At 43.1% G+C, this 17,046-nt stretch overlaps 1 protein-coding gene across 9 annotated transcripts in view; it reads left to right on the top strand.

Moving 5' to 3' along the window:
- The window catches only part of PITPNM2 (phosphatidylinositol transfer protein membrane associated 2), a 116,310-nt gene that overhangs the window by 45,311 nt on the left and 53,953 nt on the right, over positions 1-17,046 (top strand). For all 9 annotated transcript variants that reach the window (XM_085238403.1, XM_085238411.1, XM_085238410.1 and 6 more), the window contains exon 3: positions 7,353-7,524. In XM_085238403.1, coding sequence (XP_085094529.1) covers positions 7,447-7,524 — 78 coding nt within the window. In that variant the 5' untranslated portion in view covers positions 7,353-7,446. The remainder of the gene's footprint in view (positions 1-7,352; positions 7,525-17,046) is intronic.

Here is a 17,046-nt window from a genome sequence, read left to right on the forward strand (position 1 = left end):
GGTTATTGATTATCTGTATGCTTTCATTATCGTGCTGCAGTGCGAGAGCAGCTAGCAATTCCTTTTTCTTTATTAACCAAAAAACTTTCAGAGGCACTTATGAAATATTTAGTGTGATTATTTCCTAAGTCAAAACTCCAAAGGAATTAACGCAGCCGAAGAAACGTTGTTAATCTGTTGGTGTTATGGATGAAAGAAGCAACGGAGGTATTGAACATCTACTCTCCTGTGCAAAATGGCCTCTTACTTTCTATCTCAATTGCAGCATTATTCATCAACCTTCACAGCTGCGTTTGTCTTGCTTCCCATGCAAGAATTTCTGCTGTCATTACAAGTTTCCTCTGATGGAATAGGACTTTTCTCTATCCCTGTCTTGCCTTTGGGCAAGGTAAATCTCAGCCTAATGAAGCCAATGTGAAATATGGTGCTACAACACTGACTTTGAGTCGTACAGTGTTCCTTCCCTCTATGAAAGTCTTTTAAAACCAGCTATGAATGTTCCTTTCCTTTTCCACATACATTTGCATAAGTGAGGTAATAAAATATTATTTCCATCTAGACTGAAACTACTAAAAAAGTGGAGTAGCAGCTGATGTCTCAGTTTATAGGAGCTACCAAGGAAGCAGTCCAGAGTCTGTCCATTGCTGACTCAAATCCCAAAATGGGAAATACCCATCTTGTGTCTCAAGAACAGTTTCGGTGGATCTGCTGGCGTTTGCGGACAGGGTAAAAATTCAAACTAACGTTGGGCAATAGTCTGAAATGAGCTATAATTTGGTAAAGTTGAGTGCTGAATGTAATGAATGAACTATAAAATAAGGAATGAGTGGTGTGGGTGCTGTTGTACAGGAGATGAGATGGGGCTGCAATGGGGTCTGTACTGAGTGGCCATGGATTGCTTTATGCCAGTGACAAATGGAGTGTGGGGAGACACAGAGTAATGCTGTATCTTCAGGACTGCTCTGGTGGTGGATTAGTGGAAGAAGGGATGAAGAAACAAGGATTAAATGAGGGCTGCTAAATGTGACCCTTGAGAGAGAGAGAAAAAGAATCAGGGTTTATAATCCAGGAGGCAAGGGAGAAAGGCAAATGATTTTGGATATGAAAAATGGGAATTGCAGAAGAGTAGTTCACCTCTCCTGAGATTGCACAATAAGAGAGGCTTGACTTGTGGTGAGGGTAATATCGGTTAGAGAGGAAATGTTTTTTGCTTCTGCAAATAATATACAGTCTGAGAGATTTGGCTGATGGAGAGAGAAGTGGATGGAGAGGTGTCATGAGTTGGACAGGTGGGGTCATCTCTTGACTCTGGTTCATCCTTTGTCTTTCTGCTGGTTAAATTCCCGTGCCTTGCTGCTGCCAGCACTCCTGTCAGCAAAGTAAAAGGGTTGTGCCACAGACCATGGAGAGCATGATTACATTGCACCTTGGTTGGCTTTTCACTTCTTCCACCCAAGGGAAGCCTTGAGCAACCAGCAGAGATGGTACCACATGCACTGTTCACTTCCCTCATTTCTTTAGGAAGAGAGTGACTGTGGCACCCACAGGCACACAGTGTAAGTGCAGTGCTCTCAGAAATGTTTAGTGTTTCATTTTTTTCTGTTTAACTTGACCATTTATCCCCTCTCCCGTCCGCTGCAGCCCGTTGAGCACACAGACTTGTGCTTTGTGCTGGCCTTCCCCCACATAAAAATGAAATGTTTCCCATTGCTGTCTGCCTGCAGCATTGCACACATTTTCCTTTCCACTATTTTATCCCACCCTCAGCAATTTTCAAGCTGTTTTCAGCCAGTATGCTGCAGTTACCAATGCTTTTTTTTGTTTTTGTGTGTGTATGCATACATGTATACATGTCTGTATATACATACAAATAAAAATATGACACATCTCTTTATATTTGTATTTATTTATACGTATTTATGCACATGCAGTCTCTGCCTGTTAGCAGTACGTACCCGTGCAGGATTTGTGTTTGGGTCTACATGAGGCCATCAGCTCTATGGCCACTCTGTTCAGAGCCCAGAGACTGCCCAGAAACTTACAACCTTTAATTTTTTGTCACATTCTTTTTGATATTCAGCTTTATCCCCAGCATCAGCAAAAAGGTTAGAGAGTGGTTTGTCTTTCCCTCCGCACTCATCGGTGAGTTCACTATGCATATTAGTTCTTTTAATTACTCCTTTATTTGTTAATTACTGCGTAATCTCCAGGCATGGCACGACTTGAGGTGTTAATTTTCCAGCCCAAATTCAGCTGTGGAACTTCACCTGGTCCCCGTGGAGTGAGAGGTGAGCACGGGCAGGCTGCGTTGCACTGCAGCACCGCTTGGAGGGCAGAAGGGAGCTGAGATTGCTTCTCCCCAAATGTTAAAGAAGTGACAGGAGTGGAAACTGTGAAGATACAGGACAAAACTGTGGAATATTTAAGGAGAAAAAGGGATGAGTAGATGTGGTGTGATTATTATTATTATTTTTCTCTTTCCCTCCCATTGCTTAAGGCTAGTATTTGGCTGCCCAGTGAACTATAACAAGATTTAATAGCTCCAGTGTAGCTATATTGCATGTGGACTGATTCCATCCTTCTGTTGTAATAAACATCTGCTTTACAGTGATCTCTTAAATTCTATAAGTGACGTCAAATTGTATCTAATAATGGAAAAAAGATTAAGTACTGCAAGTGCAACTCGCTCGCTCCGTGCTTCCTTTTCGAGCAGCGCTTTGTCCCCAGCCCTTTGCCCTGCTATCTGCATTTGAGATTTCTCAGTGAGCCTGCCCTGAGGTTTGCACAAGAGGAAAGCTGGTTTTCAGGGATGTTGCATTTTTCCTCCTCCTCATTTGATTTCATTTACCCCCCCCTTCCCTTTCGTCCTGCCTGCAGCTGGGGCTGTGGGTGCTCCCCAGCTCTGTGCTGCAGCTGCGTTTGGGGATGTGCTCATTCACTGCCAGGTATGCTCTAAGCCCAGAAGCTTGAGTGTGTAAGCACTGCGTAAGGAGTTCTGCTTAAAAAAAGATGTGACAGCTGAGACGTGTGATTAAGATGAATGATTACAAAGAACATTACTTACTGCCACCGTATCCTTTAATCAGTAATAGCGTGAACTTTGAAGGAACTTTAACTTTTAATTTATTTTTTTCAAGGCCTGATGAATTTTTAAATCTGCTTAGCTGTCAGTCAGCGGGTATGACCGGAGTACTAAACCTGAGCACTGCAGATTATAAAAAGCCATCTCATTCAGTTTTACATATTGCACATATGCGTGTGTGTGTGAGTGCAGTGGTGAATGTTATGCAAATAATGCTACCCCCAAAACAGAAATGTTGGTTTTTTTTTTTTTTTAACCTTTAGGTGAAGAGGTGCCTGAAAGATGATCAAAAGCGATGTGATCAAAGTTAGCTAAGGGTCAGCGTAGCAGTGATGCTCTGCTGAGTGAGGCTGCTTCTGGGCCAGAAGGAGGGTGCCGCATTAATCAAGGTGTGAGAGTTGAGGCTGCCTTGAAAAAAATGCTGACTTATGTCCTAGGAATCTGTTTGATGTTTCTTCTGCTTCTTCTAATGGCATCAATAAATCAGAGCGCAGTGTGGACGCAGTGCTTCCTGCCCTGGGCACTGGGCTCTCTGTCAGGGTGTTTGCAGGAGTTGAAGCTGCCCAGGTGGGATCAGTGCTGACATCTCCCCAATACCACTTTGCCCAAGGAGCTTTCTGCTTGGGATGTTAAAGAGATGTAGAAAACCTAAAGGAAGCCTTTAGGAAGGAAGATGGTATCGTCAGGTAATACCTTTGCTCTTCGTTTAGGCACTGCGTTTGACTTCGTTTTCTCAGTGTTAATTGTACTTAATTTCTCAGCGTTGTGAAAATATTCAGCTACTGAGTGCAAGGCAGAGCCTGATGCTGCAGTCCTGGGGCTGCGACCTGCCTCTGCCATGACTCTGCCTGACCCTCTGTGGTGACTTTTTTCCTCAGGGGAGTCCTTAAACTTTATCATAATGTAAAATGAGCTTCCTATGCAAGGCTCTGTGCTTCTAGGGCTATATTTCTTCCCTGTAGAACACAGGAACCAGCAGCCCTGGCACGGTGTGTGTTGTGGCCGTGCAAAGGAGCCAGGAGTTTGCTTTAATACTTAATTCCTGTACTCCTCAGGTCCAGCCTGTCAGTCTGGCTGGGGTTTGGCCTCCTACTTAAATACCCTTCGCACACTAAATCTTATTCCTTAATTACAAGCTGTCATTTGTCATCAGCCCTTTACTCCCTCATCTACTAACAGTGAGACTGGCCCTCACCTCCTGCAGTGACTGCTGGACACTGCATGCCTTTTTCTGAGCTGAGAGATTTCCCTGCTCAGCTGCTGCAGATCCTGATGGTTCCCCCCTTAAAGAAGAGGCACTTCCTTAAGAAGTTGGACGTTGTTATGAGAGAAGCTGTTAAAACCAGAGGTAAATACAATGCACCGCACCTTAGCCTTCAGCCACAGCCTGAAACAATAGCTCAGAGGTGGACCTGACTCATCTTGGCAGGATATTGACTCTGCAGCATAATTATACTTCGAAAGCCTGATTCTAAAACAATTGAGGTATAAAGTTATGTGCCTGGCTCTCACAGTTACTACAGCTCTGTGCATAAATTGAATAACAGCCTGCACCAGTGTGCCCCTTAGCCACGGCAGAAATAGCAGCAGGCACAGCAGTGTCCTGCATCACCATGCAAAGCCCATGGGCTGCCTCCAGACCTATGGGGCTTTGGCAGACCCCTGGGAGACCCAGTGTGGTGCTGGGTATTTATCTTGTATGGGTTTCCACCTGGGTTCCTCTGCTTGGGTAAAAGCTAGGGCAGATGTTTTGCAGCTCATCATTTGGTGGTGATAAGTTAATGGTTGATCTTGATCTTAGTGGTCTTTTCCAGCCTTTAGTACTCTATGAAACGTGGTTCTTGCTGTTGGCCAGTGTGCTTCAAGGGCTGTTCTCTCTCTACCTGGTGTTTGGGGCTGGTTGCAGGAGCTCCAGTGATCAGTTTTCAGGAGTTTTGGGTCGTTTTTGGGTGCAGTGCCTTTCCTCAGTGACCTGCTGCCATACGGGGACCTTCAAGCTGAACCAGAACCTGGGCTTTGAGCACTGAGCACAGGAAAACAGAAACCTGGAGGGGAACTCTACGAAGAAACCTCAGCTGTTGGTGGCTGCTGCGTCTGTTTCGGGCCAACACTGCTGGGATTTTAGTCTGTAATAAAATAGTCTCTGTTGTGTCTTGGCCATCTGAATTATTACCTCTCTGGCACTTCATTATAAACACATTTTTTCCTCCTTGGTACTGGTTTCCTGCCATTTTATTGCTTTTAAGGTTCTATTTTTGTTTTATTCATCTCTTCCAATCGATAGGAAATATCCTGTTCTTAGCAAGCAGCAGAGGCAGACGTGAGTGATGTCCTTATGGGAAAGCAGAATAACTTTCAGAGCTTTTTTTTTGGGGGGGGAGAAGCTTCTAAACCCAGTTTTCAAAGTCTCTGAAGTTTAACAAACCACTGGAGACACTGCTTCATCTTCCACTGCCATTAGCTCCAGGAGTTGGTATCCCAGCATTGCACCAGTGCAGATCTGGGATGGTGTTTAAGATCCATCATATAGTAATTATTGTTGTTCTTTGCCATGACACTAATTAAAAACACCTAATGAGATTATCCCCACCTGTTCTCTAGGATTAACTTGATGGAGGAAATCCTGCACGTGGGTGTGGACGTGCAGACTCCTGCATGGCAGTGTCAGGAGGAAGGGCAGCCGCTCCAAAATTACTTTCTACAGGGTTTGCATGGCAAAGATATATTATTATTTTTTATTATTTTTATTATTTCCTCCCTGCACACAATACATACACACAGATTACTCTGACAGCAATAAAATGAAACAGAGAATTGAATTTGAAAATAAATTGTTGAGATGATGCAGCAGCAGACACATAGCTTCTTCCAGAAGAGTCTGTCCAGGATGGATGGGCTTTATAGCCAAATCAAAATGCAGCAGTAGAACAGCAGCAAGCTATTGACAAAGTTGTCAAAGCCTGTAGCTGGGATGCCAAGGTCTGTGCCCCCAGGTGAACTCAACACCAGGCCAGGTAAGGCAGAGAGAGAGGTTGGAGCCAATCCCAAGTCAGTAGACCAGGGCTAAAGCACAGAATGTTGTCCCCGGTTGCTCTGTGAACACAGGCATTGGGTTGTCATCTCTCTAAACCTTGTGAGAAGTCTGTGAAGAGATGTGCAAACACAGAAAGGCATGGATAGTGGTGAGAGTTCCTGGTTCCCAAGCTGCACTTCAATCCATCACTTTATAGTTGGACCTTTTCCTCAACTGCGGGGTTTGGGGCTGCATCTGCTGCAGTACCTGTATCCAGAGACTTTCAGTAGGCAGAAAGGTGAGGTCTGGTGATGAAAAGGATCCAGGCGAGTGCTTTACATGCTGGCAGAGTGGCCATCAAGTCCTGCTGAGGCTGCATTGCCACTTTTGTCCCCTCTTTCTCCTCAGTCTTAGTTTCCCTCCCCTCCCTTGTGTCATTTTCCTGCCTTTATCTATATCTATGGGGATATCTTAAGGGTATATGAAAAGTTACTGCTTTGACCCGTGGTGTGGTAAATGCTCTACTCCCTATATTCTTAAGCAATAATTTTATTAAATTGCCTCAAGGCTGGGTATGATGGGATTTTTTTTGTTGCTCTTTGATCTTTGGCTGTATTCTTAAGCAACAGTGTCAAAACAAGTCTGGCATTGACATCAGTGAATTTTGCCTGTAGATTACTTGGAAGTGAAAGAGAATGGATCCTACCAAGACAGTATTTCCGAATTGAAACGGGAAGAAAAATGCATTTTGGCCATCCTGTTAGAATCCAGATGATGTTCTCAGTCACAGTGTTTCTGAGGGCTGAAGACGTCTAATGACTGCCTTTTCTTGCAGCTGAATGAACATGAGAGGGTAAAACCTGATACCTTTGATTAAATCCATCTCTGGTGTGTTGCTGACATTGGAGAGATACGTTACTGTCCAGCAATGAAAGATCTGCCTACTCATTTTGAGTTTTTGTCACGTCTCTCCTATGGAGATGCTGTTGCATAGGATGGTCTGATTGATACAGTGGCAAAGATCAGGAGGGTAATAGCTTTGATGGCATCCTATGAAGCAGATCAAAATTTCCCTGAAAGATTCCGTTCAATTTGATATTAAGGGTCTGGTAACTCTCCAGGGATTCTTGTCTTTGCTATTAGGCTTATTGCTATTATAAAAATTAATGTTTGGGCTTTTTTTTTTTTTTTCCTGACAGGATATTCTCCAACATGAATGGAAAATAACTGCTACTTCTATCTCACACTCTTTTTCAGGGATCCTCAATGCATTTCCTTGCCATTGTTTAAGGAGCCTTTACTAAAAGCTTCTGGATTGTGTTTCTAAGTGGACAAAAGATTTGTATTCAAAATGCTTATAAAGGAGTATCGTATTCCTCTTCCGATGAGCGTGGAAGAATATCGAATTGCACAGCTCTACATGATACAGGTCAGTCTTGTTTCACTTGGGATCTTTGGGCACTGGGCTTTGTTTGGAAGAGTGGAGAATTGCTGCAGAAGGAGATATTTCAAATGTGAGGTTTTCTGCGTGCTTATAAAAAAGTGGGGGAGGAAAGGAATATAAACTCCAGTTATAAAGCCCTGAAGATCTGTCTCTTTTGTCCTTAAAACACAAAACGTCTGATTGACCTACCTGGCAAAATAGTGGCTAATGATTGGGCTATTCAAAGGAGGAAAGCACTGAGCCTAAGGGTCTGGGTACCTGACTGGAAGGGCTGTAGGGCTTGCACAGCCCCTGCTAGTGGAAGCAGTGTCATAGCTGTGTAAAACGTCAGCAGTAGAGTGTGCAGGAGAGGGATCTTATTAAGGAGGAAGAGTGCACCTGCTTTAACGAGGCTGAATGCTGAAGGCGTGCTGCTGAGTAGACTGGCTGCAGAGGGCTCAGTTGATGGAATGGGTTTGCTGCTTGCTTTTAGTAGTTAAACTGCTTGTTTAATTAACGCACAGTACTGAACTCTGCTTTGTTCACATGTGAGTGGTCTTGGCTGTATTTTAATGTCGAAGGACTGAGTGAGCCATTAAGACTTCATTGGCCCAGGAAAGTGTTTGAGAAACTGTGCATCCATCCAGCCCTGCTGCACAGCTGCTCTCATTTTCTAGTGCACTGATATGCAACAAAGTAAGGTTTCCTCTTAGGTCAGATGCAGTAGAGGGTGTGCTGGGAGGTGATGTCAGGTCTCTGACATCTTCCACCTTCAGAGGCTGTGGGCTGGGCAAGCTGCATCTGAGCTGAATGCACGTGTAATGAGCGAATGACTTCACTGCTAAGTGTGCAAGTGGAACAAGGGGAAAAGTTAGCTGTGCTTTATATTTGTCTTAGCTCAAATTAAAAAAAGTAACGAGTACAGAAAACCCATTTATAGTAGCATATGGAGTTTTTGCTGTGTTTTTTAGCATTTGGTAAGAATCTTTTTCAACTTTTCTTGAAACTGGTGGAAAGGTTCCAGCAGGCTTCAGTGGGAACTTTTCCTAGACTGTGATATCAAATGTCTTTTTTTCTTCAGTGTTATTTAAAAGTGGAGGTTTTGTCTTTGAGGCAAATGACAGGGAAAGAGCAGTGGGGAGCATAACTAGTGTTCTCTTCATAGGATGAGGATATGCTTCATGTCTGTCTTTTATTTTTCCTCTGAAATGTGTGGGGAGGCCACAGGAAAAGCAAGTTGTGTATGTTGAACTTCCTCGGGGGAACAAGCAGAGATATCTGTTTAAAACAGCAGTGTAGAGGCATTCCTTAGAAATTGTTGTCTGAAACATGCAGAACAGACAGATTTGAGGTATTTCCTGGGGAGAGGAGTGATTCTGAAGAGCAAAAAGTTCATTATGGAGATGTGTGTTGTGTACAGTACAGCATGATTAGTGCTGGAGTCACCAATCAGCCAAGTCCTGTATAAGAAGCAGTTTTCCAAGAGTGTAAAAGGATGTCACAAGTATTTCTCAAAGATATGCATACATATAAGTATGTATATATATCCATACAGTATTAAGCATGTACTTGAAGTTGATCATTTGTTTATTTTCAAGCCCACAAGGGAAGCTCCCTATTAACTCCAAACGAGTTGGCAGAAGGTTGCTCTTTCAAGAGCAGTCAGATCATTGTCCTGGACTTCAGCATCCTCCAAACTAAGTTTTCCAAAAGGACCTTCTCACTTGGGGTTGAAACAGCTGTCCTTGTGCAGCTGCCCTGGGTACCCTTTCTGTGGAATTGATCCCTCCAAGCCATGTTGGCAGAGACGTTCAGACTCAGACTGTAGTGTTATGGTCCCATTTAATGTTTTCATTGAGGTTTTTGCCTTTGCAATGGACAGTCCTTTTATATCTTTGCATGGGAGAGCAGTCCCTCCATCTTGCTTGAAGTCATAATAAAATTTCCACCAGACTTGGTTTGAACAAAATCATGCCCAGGTAGCAGAGGATCTTCCCGTTAAGCCAGAACAGACTGTACTCAAATTTACTGTACTTAATGGATGAGAGATTTAAAATTGTGCACTATATGGTGCTTTGTGCCACTTGTTAGGCAAGACATGCAATGAATCATTGTATCTCTGCCCACGTTGCGTTATGCTTGAAGTTCCCTAGGCTGGTTTGTAAACCTGTAAAAACTGAGAAGAGTGGCCTGCTGCTTCCTTTTCTTTGTTTCTCCTTCCTTTTTTTCTCTTATGGGAGGTGAGGTGGGGAAACGAGAAGTCTCTCAAGAATTGCTTCCTGCTAGCTTCTGAAATGTTATCTGCAGAGACACTGGTTTCAGTACTTTAAGGAGCACTTAGGTCTTTCCCTAAATGAGTTAATTTTACATTACAGCAGCTGGCTGAATGTACCTTTGAATTGCTTGAAGCCTAGCAGGTTTGAACCAAATGGCTTTTCTCTATTAAATTTTAATCTATCAATGTCACTGTTTTCACGGGTAGCCTCCCATGCAGTGTAGTCCGTGTGTTCAGACTGGGAGCCCTTGCTGCATTAGCCACCGAGCTGTCTTAGCTCTTCCGTGAGCATAAATTTATTTTTATTTTGTTTTCATTGCAGCTGCCCTTTTCTCTTTTTTGCTATCCAGTTAAGACATACTAATTTTTATATCTGAACTCAGAACGAACGATCTTTCTACCTGCTGAGAGATGCTGTTTTGGTGCAAAAAAGGCAAAATATTTCAAAACAGTGAAATCATTATTTGTATTTCTTTTCTAGACAATAGTTTTATACTCTAACTTTGTTCATAAAATCTGTGCACACATGAAAAATCCCATTCCTGCTTCCAAAGGTGAGATGTGTGTAGACAACCCTGACCTGCAGATGCGCTCACAGCACTGGGAGAGCAGCAGTCTGACCTGGGCAAACTGCAGCTCCTGTCCCCCCCATAAGCAGAAGCTCACTTGGAGTTAAGCGCTGGCAGCAGAGGCCTGAAATGAAGCACAAGCCATTGATGGAAGGGACAGCTTGAAGCATCTGCAGGGATTTCTTTCTTCCTGCAGAAATGCTGAACTAAGGACTCTGCTATGGATGTCTTTCCTGTACATCACGTCAAAGGCATGTGCAATATTTCTGCCTGTGTAAGGACAGTGAAGCCTATTGGATGTGAAGGGTAGGACCATTCTGTTTTTATTGTGTGATACTTAAGAGGCCCTTTAATAAGATTTATCTACATTTTTTCCTCTTCTGGATGTCCTGCATATTTGTGACTCAGCAGCTGTCCTTTCCTCCAACACATGCTTCCTTTTCTTGTTTGCTTAGGGAACGTACTTTCTGTGTGCCTCCCCCTTATCCCAGAAACAGCACACATCTTAATGTTAAATCTCTGTCTCCTAAAAGCTTGTATTCCAAGATCTGTATGTGTTTGTGGAAAGATCAGTATGTTATTAGCCAAAGGTCAGCCCATTTATCATCTTAATACCATTCATTACTGCAGTTCCATATGGCATGGGATCCTGGGAGGCCATAGCCCTTCTGACTCTTGCATAAGACGAGAGAATTCCTCATGTTATTAAATCTTATTTTTATACTGGTGTGTATAGCTGGCTTACTCTGTTATAAATAACTTCAGTCCTCTCCTGCTCCACGTAGTTTTCTCAGTGTTTGTGACCTTCCTCCAAAGACAGGGAGCTTGAAAGATACTCATTTGGACCCAGGGATTGCTTTTTGGCGATGAGAGTTACTTCCAGCTGTTATGTCATCATTATAAGCTAAGAACAGTAATACTTTGTCACCAGCTTTTGCTTCAGACCCCTGGGTGGACGTGGGCTCTCCTTGGATGTAGCTCTCAGGCAGTACCATCGAGAACAGACACCATCATTGAGCATGTTTGCAGTTTTTGAGGTGCAAAAGTCACGTCCCTTAAACTGTTAGCGATGCCTAGCAGTTGCCAGCAGGCTCAGCAGATGGTGAAGGATTGACTGAGTGGGTGAAAACAAACTAACCCTTCATCTCTGGACACTGAAGAACAGGATGGCTGATTATTTCTTGTTTCGTTTGCAGATGACTTGGCCATCTGGATAGACAGACACGTATGCTTTAATTTCAGAAGTAGGTGACACTGCTGAGACCTTGGGAGATGCATAGTTTCCTAAAAGCAGAAACCTGGTTTGAGGCTTGTCTGCCAATGCCCATGCTGCAGCGTTCAAAACCTGTGACTCCCAGGCTCTTTGCTCCTCCTCTGGTTTTCATAACCTTTTCTTTGTGATCACCGGGGCTTTTATCCCTGTGAAAGAGGAGGTTGAGATGCTCACAGTTGCATAGCTTCAGGAACAAGAGAGGGGTCTGTCCAGTGTTACCACGCTTGGTCTAATTTGCAGAAGTCAGCAGTAACTCCCATATGGGTGTGCATTTTGGAAAAACCTACTGTAATAGCAAGCATCTATTTTGCCTTTTTTTTCTTCTTCTTTTGTAGCCACTATCTTGAAAGAGTCCTTAAATTGGCTGTTATTCCACACCTAAAGGAGAAAGGATTGACTGTGGAGTAATGAGCTGTGATGCCTTGACAGTTTGCATGTTCATGCTCTCTAACAAAACTCAGTGATGCTGAGATAAGGATATAAGATAAATAGGATTTTAAACTTCAGATTTGTATTCCAGTATTTTAGCATATAGCCTATTAGTGAATTAGTTTCATTAGGTCCCTAAAATCTCAGAGATGCAGTCAGAGGATCAGAATTGATCTTGAATACTGAATTGAAATTTCATCTTGCAGCATAATAATGGGCAGCTTCTTTTTCCCCCCTTTAAAACTAGGGACGGTAATCCTCATGGACAGTGTCCGTGGGATGGTTAATACGGTGAGAAATCCATTTAAAGACAGGGGAGTAAATACTCAAGGTAAGATGAAATATTGTGCTGAAAGTGTAGCAGACATTTTGAAAGATGAAGCTTGTGGGGTAAACAAGTTTGAGGTATCTCCATAATAAAGTGATTCCTAATTCATGTGCCTCTGGCACTTACAGCCTTGATTCTGTAGGAGTGTGGCAGGTATCTTTGTAAGGTGGAGTGATTAATGAGTGGCCATGAGAACGATTCTTCTCATGCTTGAATTATTTATAGTGCTGCACAATTGATTATCCCCAAAATATCCTGGTGTTGTGCAAACAGCTTCATTAATTTCTAGACCTGATTCTAAATAATGCAGTGCATACAATATTTGTACAAAATGATGCTGTGTATATATCTGTCTTGCAGGAGTCTGCTGATGACAACCTGTCCTGACTTTAATTTTAGGGTTTTGGTGGTGGTGGTTTTTTTGTTTGTTTGTTTGTTTTTTAGTAATATATTTTGCATTGCAAGAAAAGGAGCCAAGTGATGGTACTGCTGAGGGTACAGATAACATGTGCTGGCTTGGGTGAGAATGGTCACATCTTCAGGATGAGGCCTTCTGCATATCCACCTTCATTCTGCTGAGACAGTCAGTGCTGTTGATTTCTGATCCATCAAAAATTAGCATCACTTCCAAATGCAGTGTTAGATGGGTCTGTGGAGGTGCTCTGTTGATCTGTAGAGCAAGTGAGTCTGGAGGAGTCTGGGCTGATGGTCAATCTGAGATCTTTGTGTGAAGCCTCCATATTGACAGAGTTGTCCTATGTGGTCACCTCCTGCAGTAGCCTGAGAGATGACAGTGCTGTTTTGTGGTATTATAGCCTGGTTTCTGCCTGTCTGGGCAGTCTGCAGATTTCTGCATGCACACTCTCTACAGCTCTCTCTCCTTTTAGCGCTGCCTTTGTTTTTGAGTAGGTGGTATGAGCACTTTAGACCAAGTTTCATACTGGGTAAGAGGCAATGTCCAGGTGAAACAAAGCACTGTGTGTTTCCCAGCTATTGATCAGGCTTAGAAGGAGGATGGGTTAAAACAGTTGCTCTTTTGTCTTTATTAATAAAACTATTGATGAGGTTCAGACTTCCTTCCCCTCCCTCAAGAGTTTCAGGTCATTCCTATGTGTGCAGCACAATAAGAAGTCAAAGTGCTGTGTGAAGCTTCAAATTCTGATTACTGTCTTGTTGACTCAAACTAACCTTCCTCTGCTAAATAAGTATTGACGCTGGCCCTTTGTGTACTTTTTTACAAGCACTAATTGGATTAAAATAATTGTCATGCGTGAAGGATGCATGTTGGAGCGCAAAGGGCACATAGAAACCTCAGCTATGGGCACCATGGTTACTAGTGACATCACTTGGTTTGCTATTAACAGCAATGATTTGTGCACAGCGCTGAAGCCAAAGTGAAGATGGCCTACACTAAGCCCAGTGGATTGCTGATGCAGTCCCATTGCCATGGAAACAGATGTTGCAGATTAAAGTTGCCTGCATTCTAATGCAATGCCCATGATATAAACAAAAACACAGTCCTGCAGCGTCCATGACTTCTGAAAGGATGTGAAGAGTGTACCTGGAGAGAATGGGAAGTCCCATTGTAATTCAGCTCATGCCAAATTACCTGTGTGAGGAGATGCAGTAAGCCTTGATGTGAGTAACAATAACACAACTTTTGGGTTCCATGCTGTCCTCCAGCAACGTTCTTGGAGGACTGTCAGTCCTGCTTCATGTGGGTTGTTTCTGATTTGTACTTCACAAAGCACAGGTTCAAAAGTACTGTTAAAACCCATCCCTGGGGGAACAAGGTTCCTCTCTCCTGCCTCCTTTAATATTGTCTTTCCAATATAGCCATTAAGCCAACGCTCTGCTCCTGCAAAACAGGAGTAGAGGAGCTCACCTGCCTTCCTTGCTTCGGGGCTGCAGAGTGCCTGCAGTTTGTTTTGCTGCACCTAGTTTAAGGTCCCTGCTCAAGCCCGGTGAAGGTTGCCGCATCATAGTTAATTTGCTCAAATGAGGCTTGGAAGATGTGCGTTCTGCACGTAGCTCTGCCAGCAGCTCTCTCTTCAGGTTACTTTCTCCCTCTTTAAAAGAGAGCTCCTTGCCGAGTCCCTGCTCTCTGATGTACAGCACTTGGCTCTCAGGGGTGCAGCCCTTTGTCTGACTGCAAAAGTTGTGCATACTGTTTTACTTTGGCAAACTAATGCATTAATAACAGTTCAGGTGATTTTCATTTTTAATTTAATTCGTGTCACTTCCCATTTGCTCTTAGATTGCGCTGTGCACTGGTAACAATTATGTCAGTTTTGATCAGATGAGCAGAATAGGTACTGTTTCCCCTTTCCCCTTCTATTCTTTTCCTAGGTATCAGGTGATAGCATCCAAACTGAGTGCTTCAACACTTTGATGATATACATTTTGGGGGAAGATAATTTGAGAAGTGTATATTTTCAGGGTAAATCAACATTTTGTTTTCATAGTCCAAGTTTTGATTACCTACTGTAATGCTGACACGGTGCCTGGTGTGTCAGAGGTCTATCAGCAGGCAGCAGGTTGGTGGTGGTGAAAGCTGATTACTCATAATGAATTAGATGTCAGTTCAGATGATCGAAAAGGAGTGGTTAACAGAACACAGAGCTAAGTCATACCACAGCAGGAGACAGCTGAGGGTAGAAAGGATACACCCATGTGCCTGTTATCCATGTAGAGAAATCCTGTTCTGGAAAAATGTGTTAAGAATAAACCATGCATTAGTTTTAGGACCTTTAGGTATTTTCCAGCATCTCTATTGTTGGTCTGCTAGTTTTAGGTGCAGTTTAATTCTGGCTTGCAGCAGCTAGAACCGAAACTGTGCATCTGTTGTTGTGCTGTTTTTCATTTCTGGCGCCTGATTGCTGGGGTAGCCACACTGAGCCCAGATATGTGGCTGAGACTGATGGGCTGCATTGCTTCTAACCTCTCCCAGCATTTCTGAAAAGGGTTGTTGACCTCAAGGATGAGGGGGAAAAAAGGCAATTTTTAAGCACAGAAGTGAAGGGTAGAGAATTTCATTTCCTGCCGAAGTGTAATACTTGAATGTTGTGTCCTAACAACAAGATAATAAAAAAAAAAACAACCCCCGAGAGATGGGATCTTCTTGTGGGTTCTCTTGAGGGCTTTTGTTTGTTTTGATCTTGTTTGTTTTTCTCAACCTTTTACATCTTACCAGTATTTGTATTTCCTTTCTAAAACTGAGCAGAAAAACCCACCAAAACAGTCATGATTAGAGAAACCAGGTCTTAGAGGCTGGCAAAGACAGATCGGATTCATCCACCCTCAACAGCTTCAGGCATTTTGTTCTCTGGTGAGTTGTGTGAGGCAGTTGAGGCTTTCCGTTTCCCAAAGGACCAGACTGTTTTTAGGATCTTCATTGGCACTTGTGGTAGTCTTGAGATCTGAAACAAGGAAACCCAGTAATTGGTCATTGTTAATCTCAGCCTCCTTTGCCTCAACAGCACACACAAGTGTGTTAGAAGGATCGTCTGGGGAAATCTGCTGTCATGTTCTTGTTTGATGGATGCATAGATGCCTCTGTTTGCTATCCTTGTCAGCTGAAACCATCTACCAGCAGTAAGCTTCTTGCATCTGTGTCTAAATGGGATGAGAAATGCTGAGGCTTCAGCGTTATTTTAATGGATTCTCCCAGGAGAATTTGTCTGGTTAATAAAAGTGTCCTATTGCCTAATGGGAGCCGGGAGGAAAAAAAAATCTTCTGATTATTGTTTCCAGACAATGGCTTATGTCTTCATTATTCATGGACAGTAGGTCTACCGGGTGTAGCAGTGTCAGTCTTTGCAATCTGAATAATCTCAAATCAAAAGTGTCATGGGTCGTCAAAGTCAGCCACTGGCACTGGGTAAATATATTGCTGTAAAGCACCAGGAGACTTTACCATGATGCTGAAGCATGTCAGCTCTTCGTAATCACCGTCTGACTTATTTGGATTGAGGAGCTGAACTGTAAGCAATAATTGGTGGTAAACAAGGTAAGATTATAGTTGTAGTTTATTTTTTTGAAGCTAGAACAATGCTTGGGCTGCCCATCAGCACCATGCAGTGCACCCTGTCTTTACTCTCCTCTGCAGTTGCTCAAAGTAGTAAGTTACAATTGAAAAAATCCACAACTTTAGAAGAAATGAAACCACTTAACTGCTTGCAACTCTACTGAAGACTTTGCAGACATTCTGTGTATGGAGCAGAGCTTGTACGCATCTGTGCTGTACTCTGGAGGTGAAATGTGATGAACAGGAACCTGATGGTTTAGGATAATACCCTTCTTACTGTGTTAGCACCATGAGTTACTGTGCTGTTACCATCCTGGTGAGAAAGACACTCAAAGTCTGTGAAGTATCAAAGTAGTATCTGAGATGCTACTTATCAGAGCTAGTGCTATAAAGAAAGAGAGGATGGTACAGATGATCCTATGCCCCCTCCAGAGGCTGGGACCCCCAGGCTGTGCAGCATTGAGTGCTCTGATCAGCACACCATGCTGCTGCAGTCTGCGGAAGGGATCTGTGACGTTCCAGTGGTGCAATTAGCACTCAGAGCATGCTGAGTGCATTAATATCAAAGTAAATGCAATATAGAGTTAATGAGGCAGATTTTCTCTCCGTGAAATAATGCTGTGCAGG

This window comes from Meleagris gallopavo, chromosome 17 (genome assembly GCF_905368555.1).
Source record: "Meleagris gallopavo chromosome 17, MGAL_WU_HG_1.1, whole genome shotgun sequence".
Classification (NCBI taxonomy): Eukaryota; Metazoa; Chordata; class Aves; order Galliformes; family Phasianidae; genus Meleagris; species Meleagris gallopavo.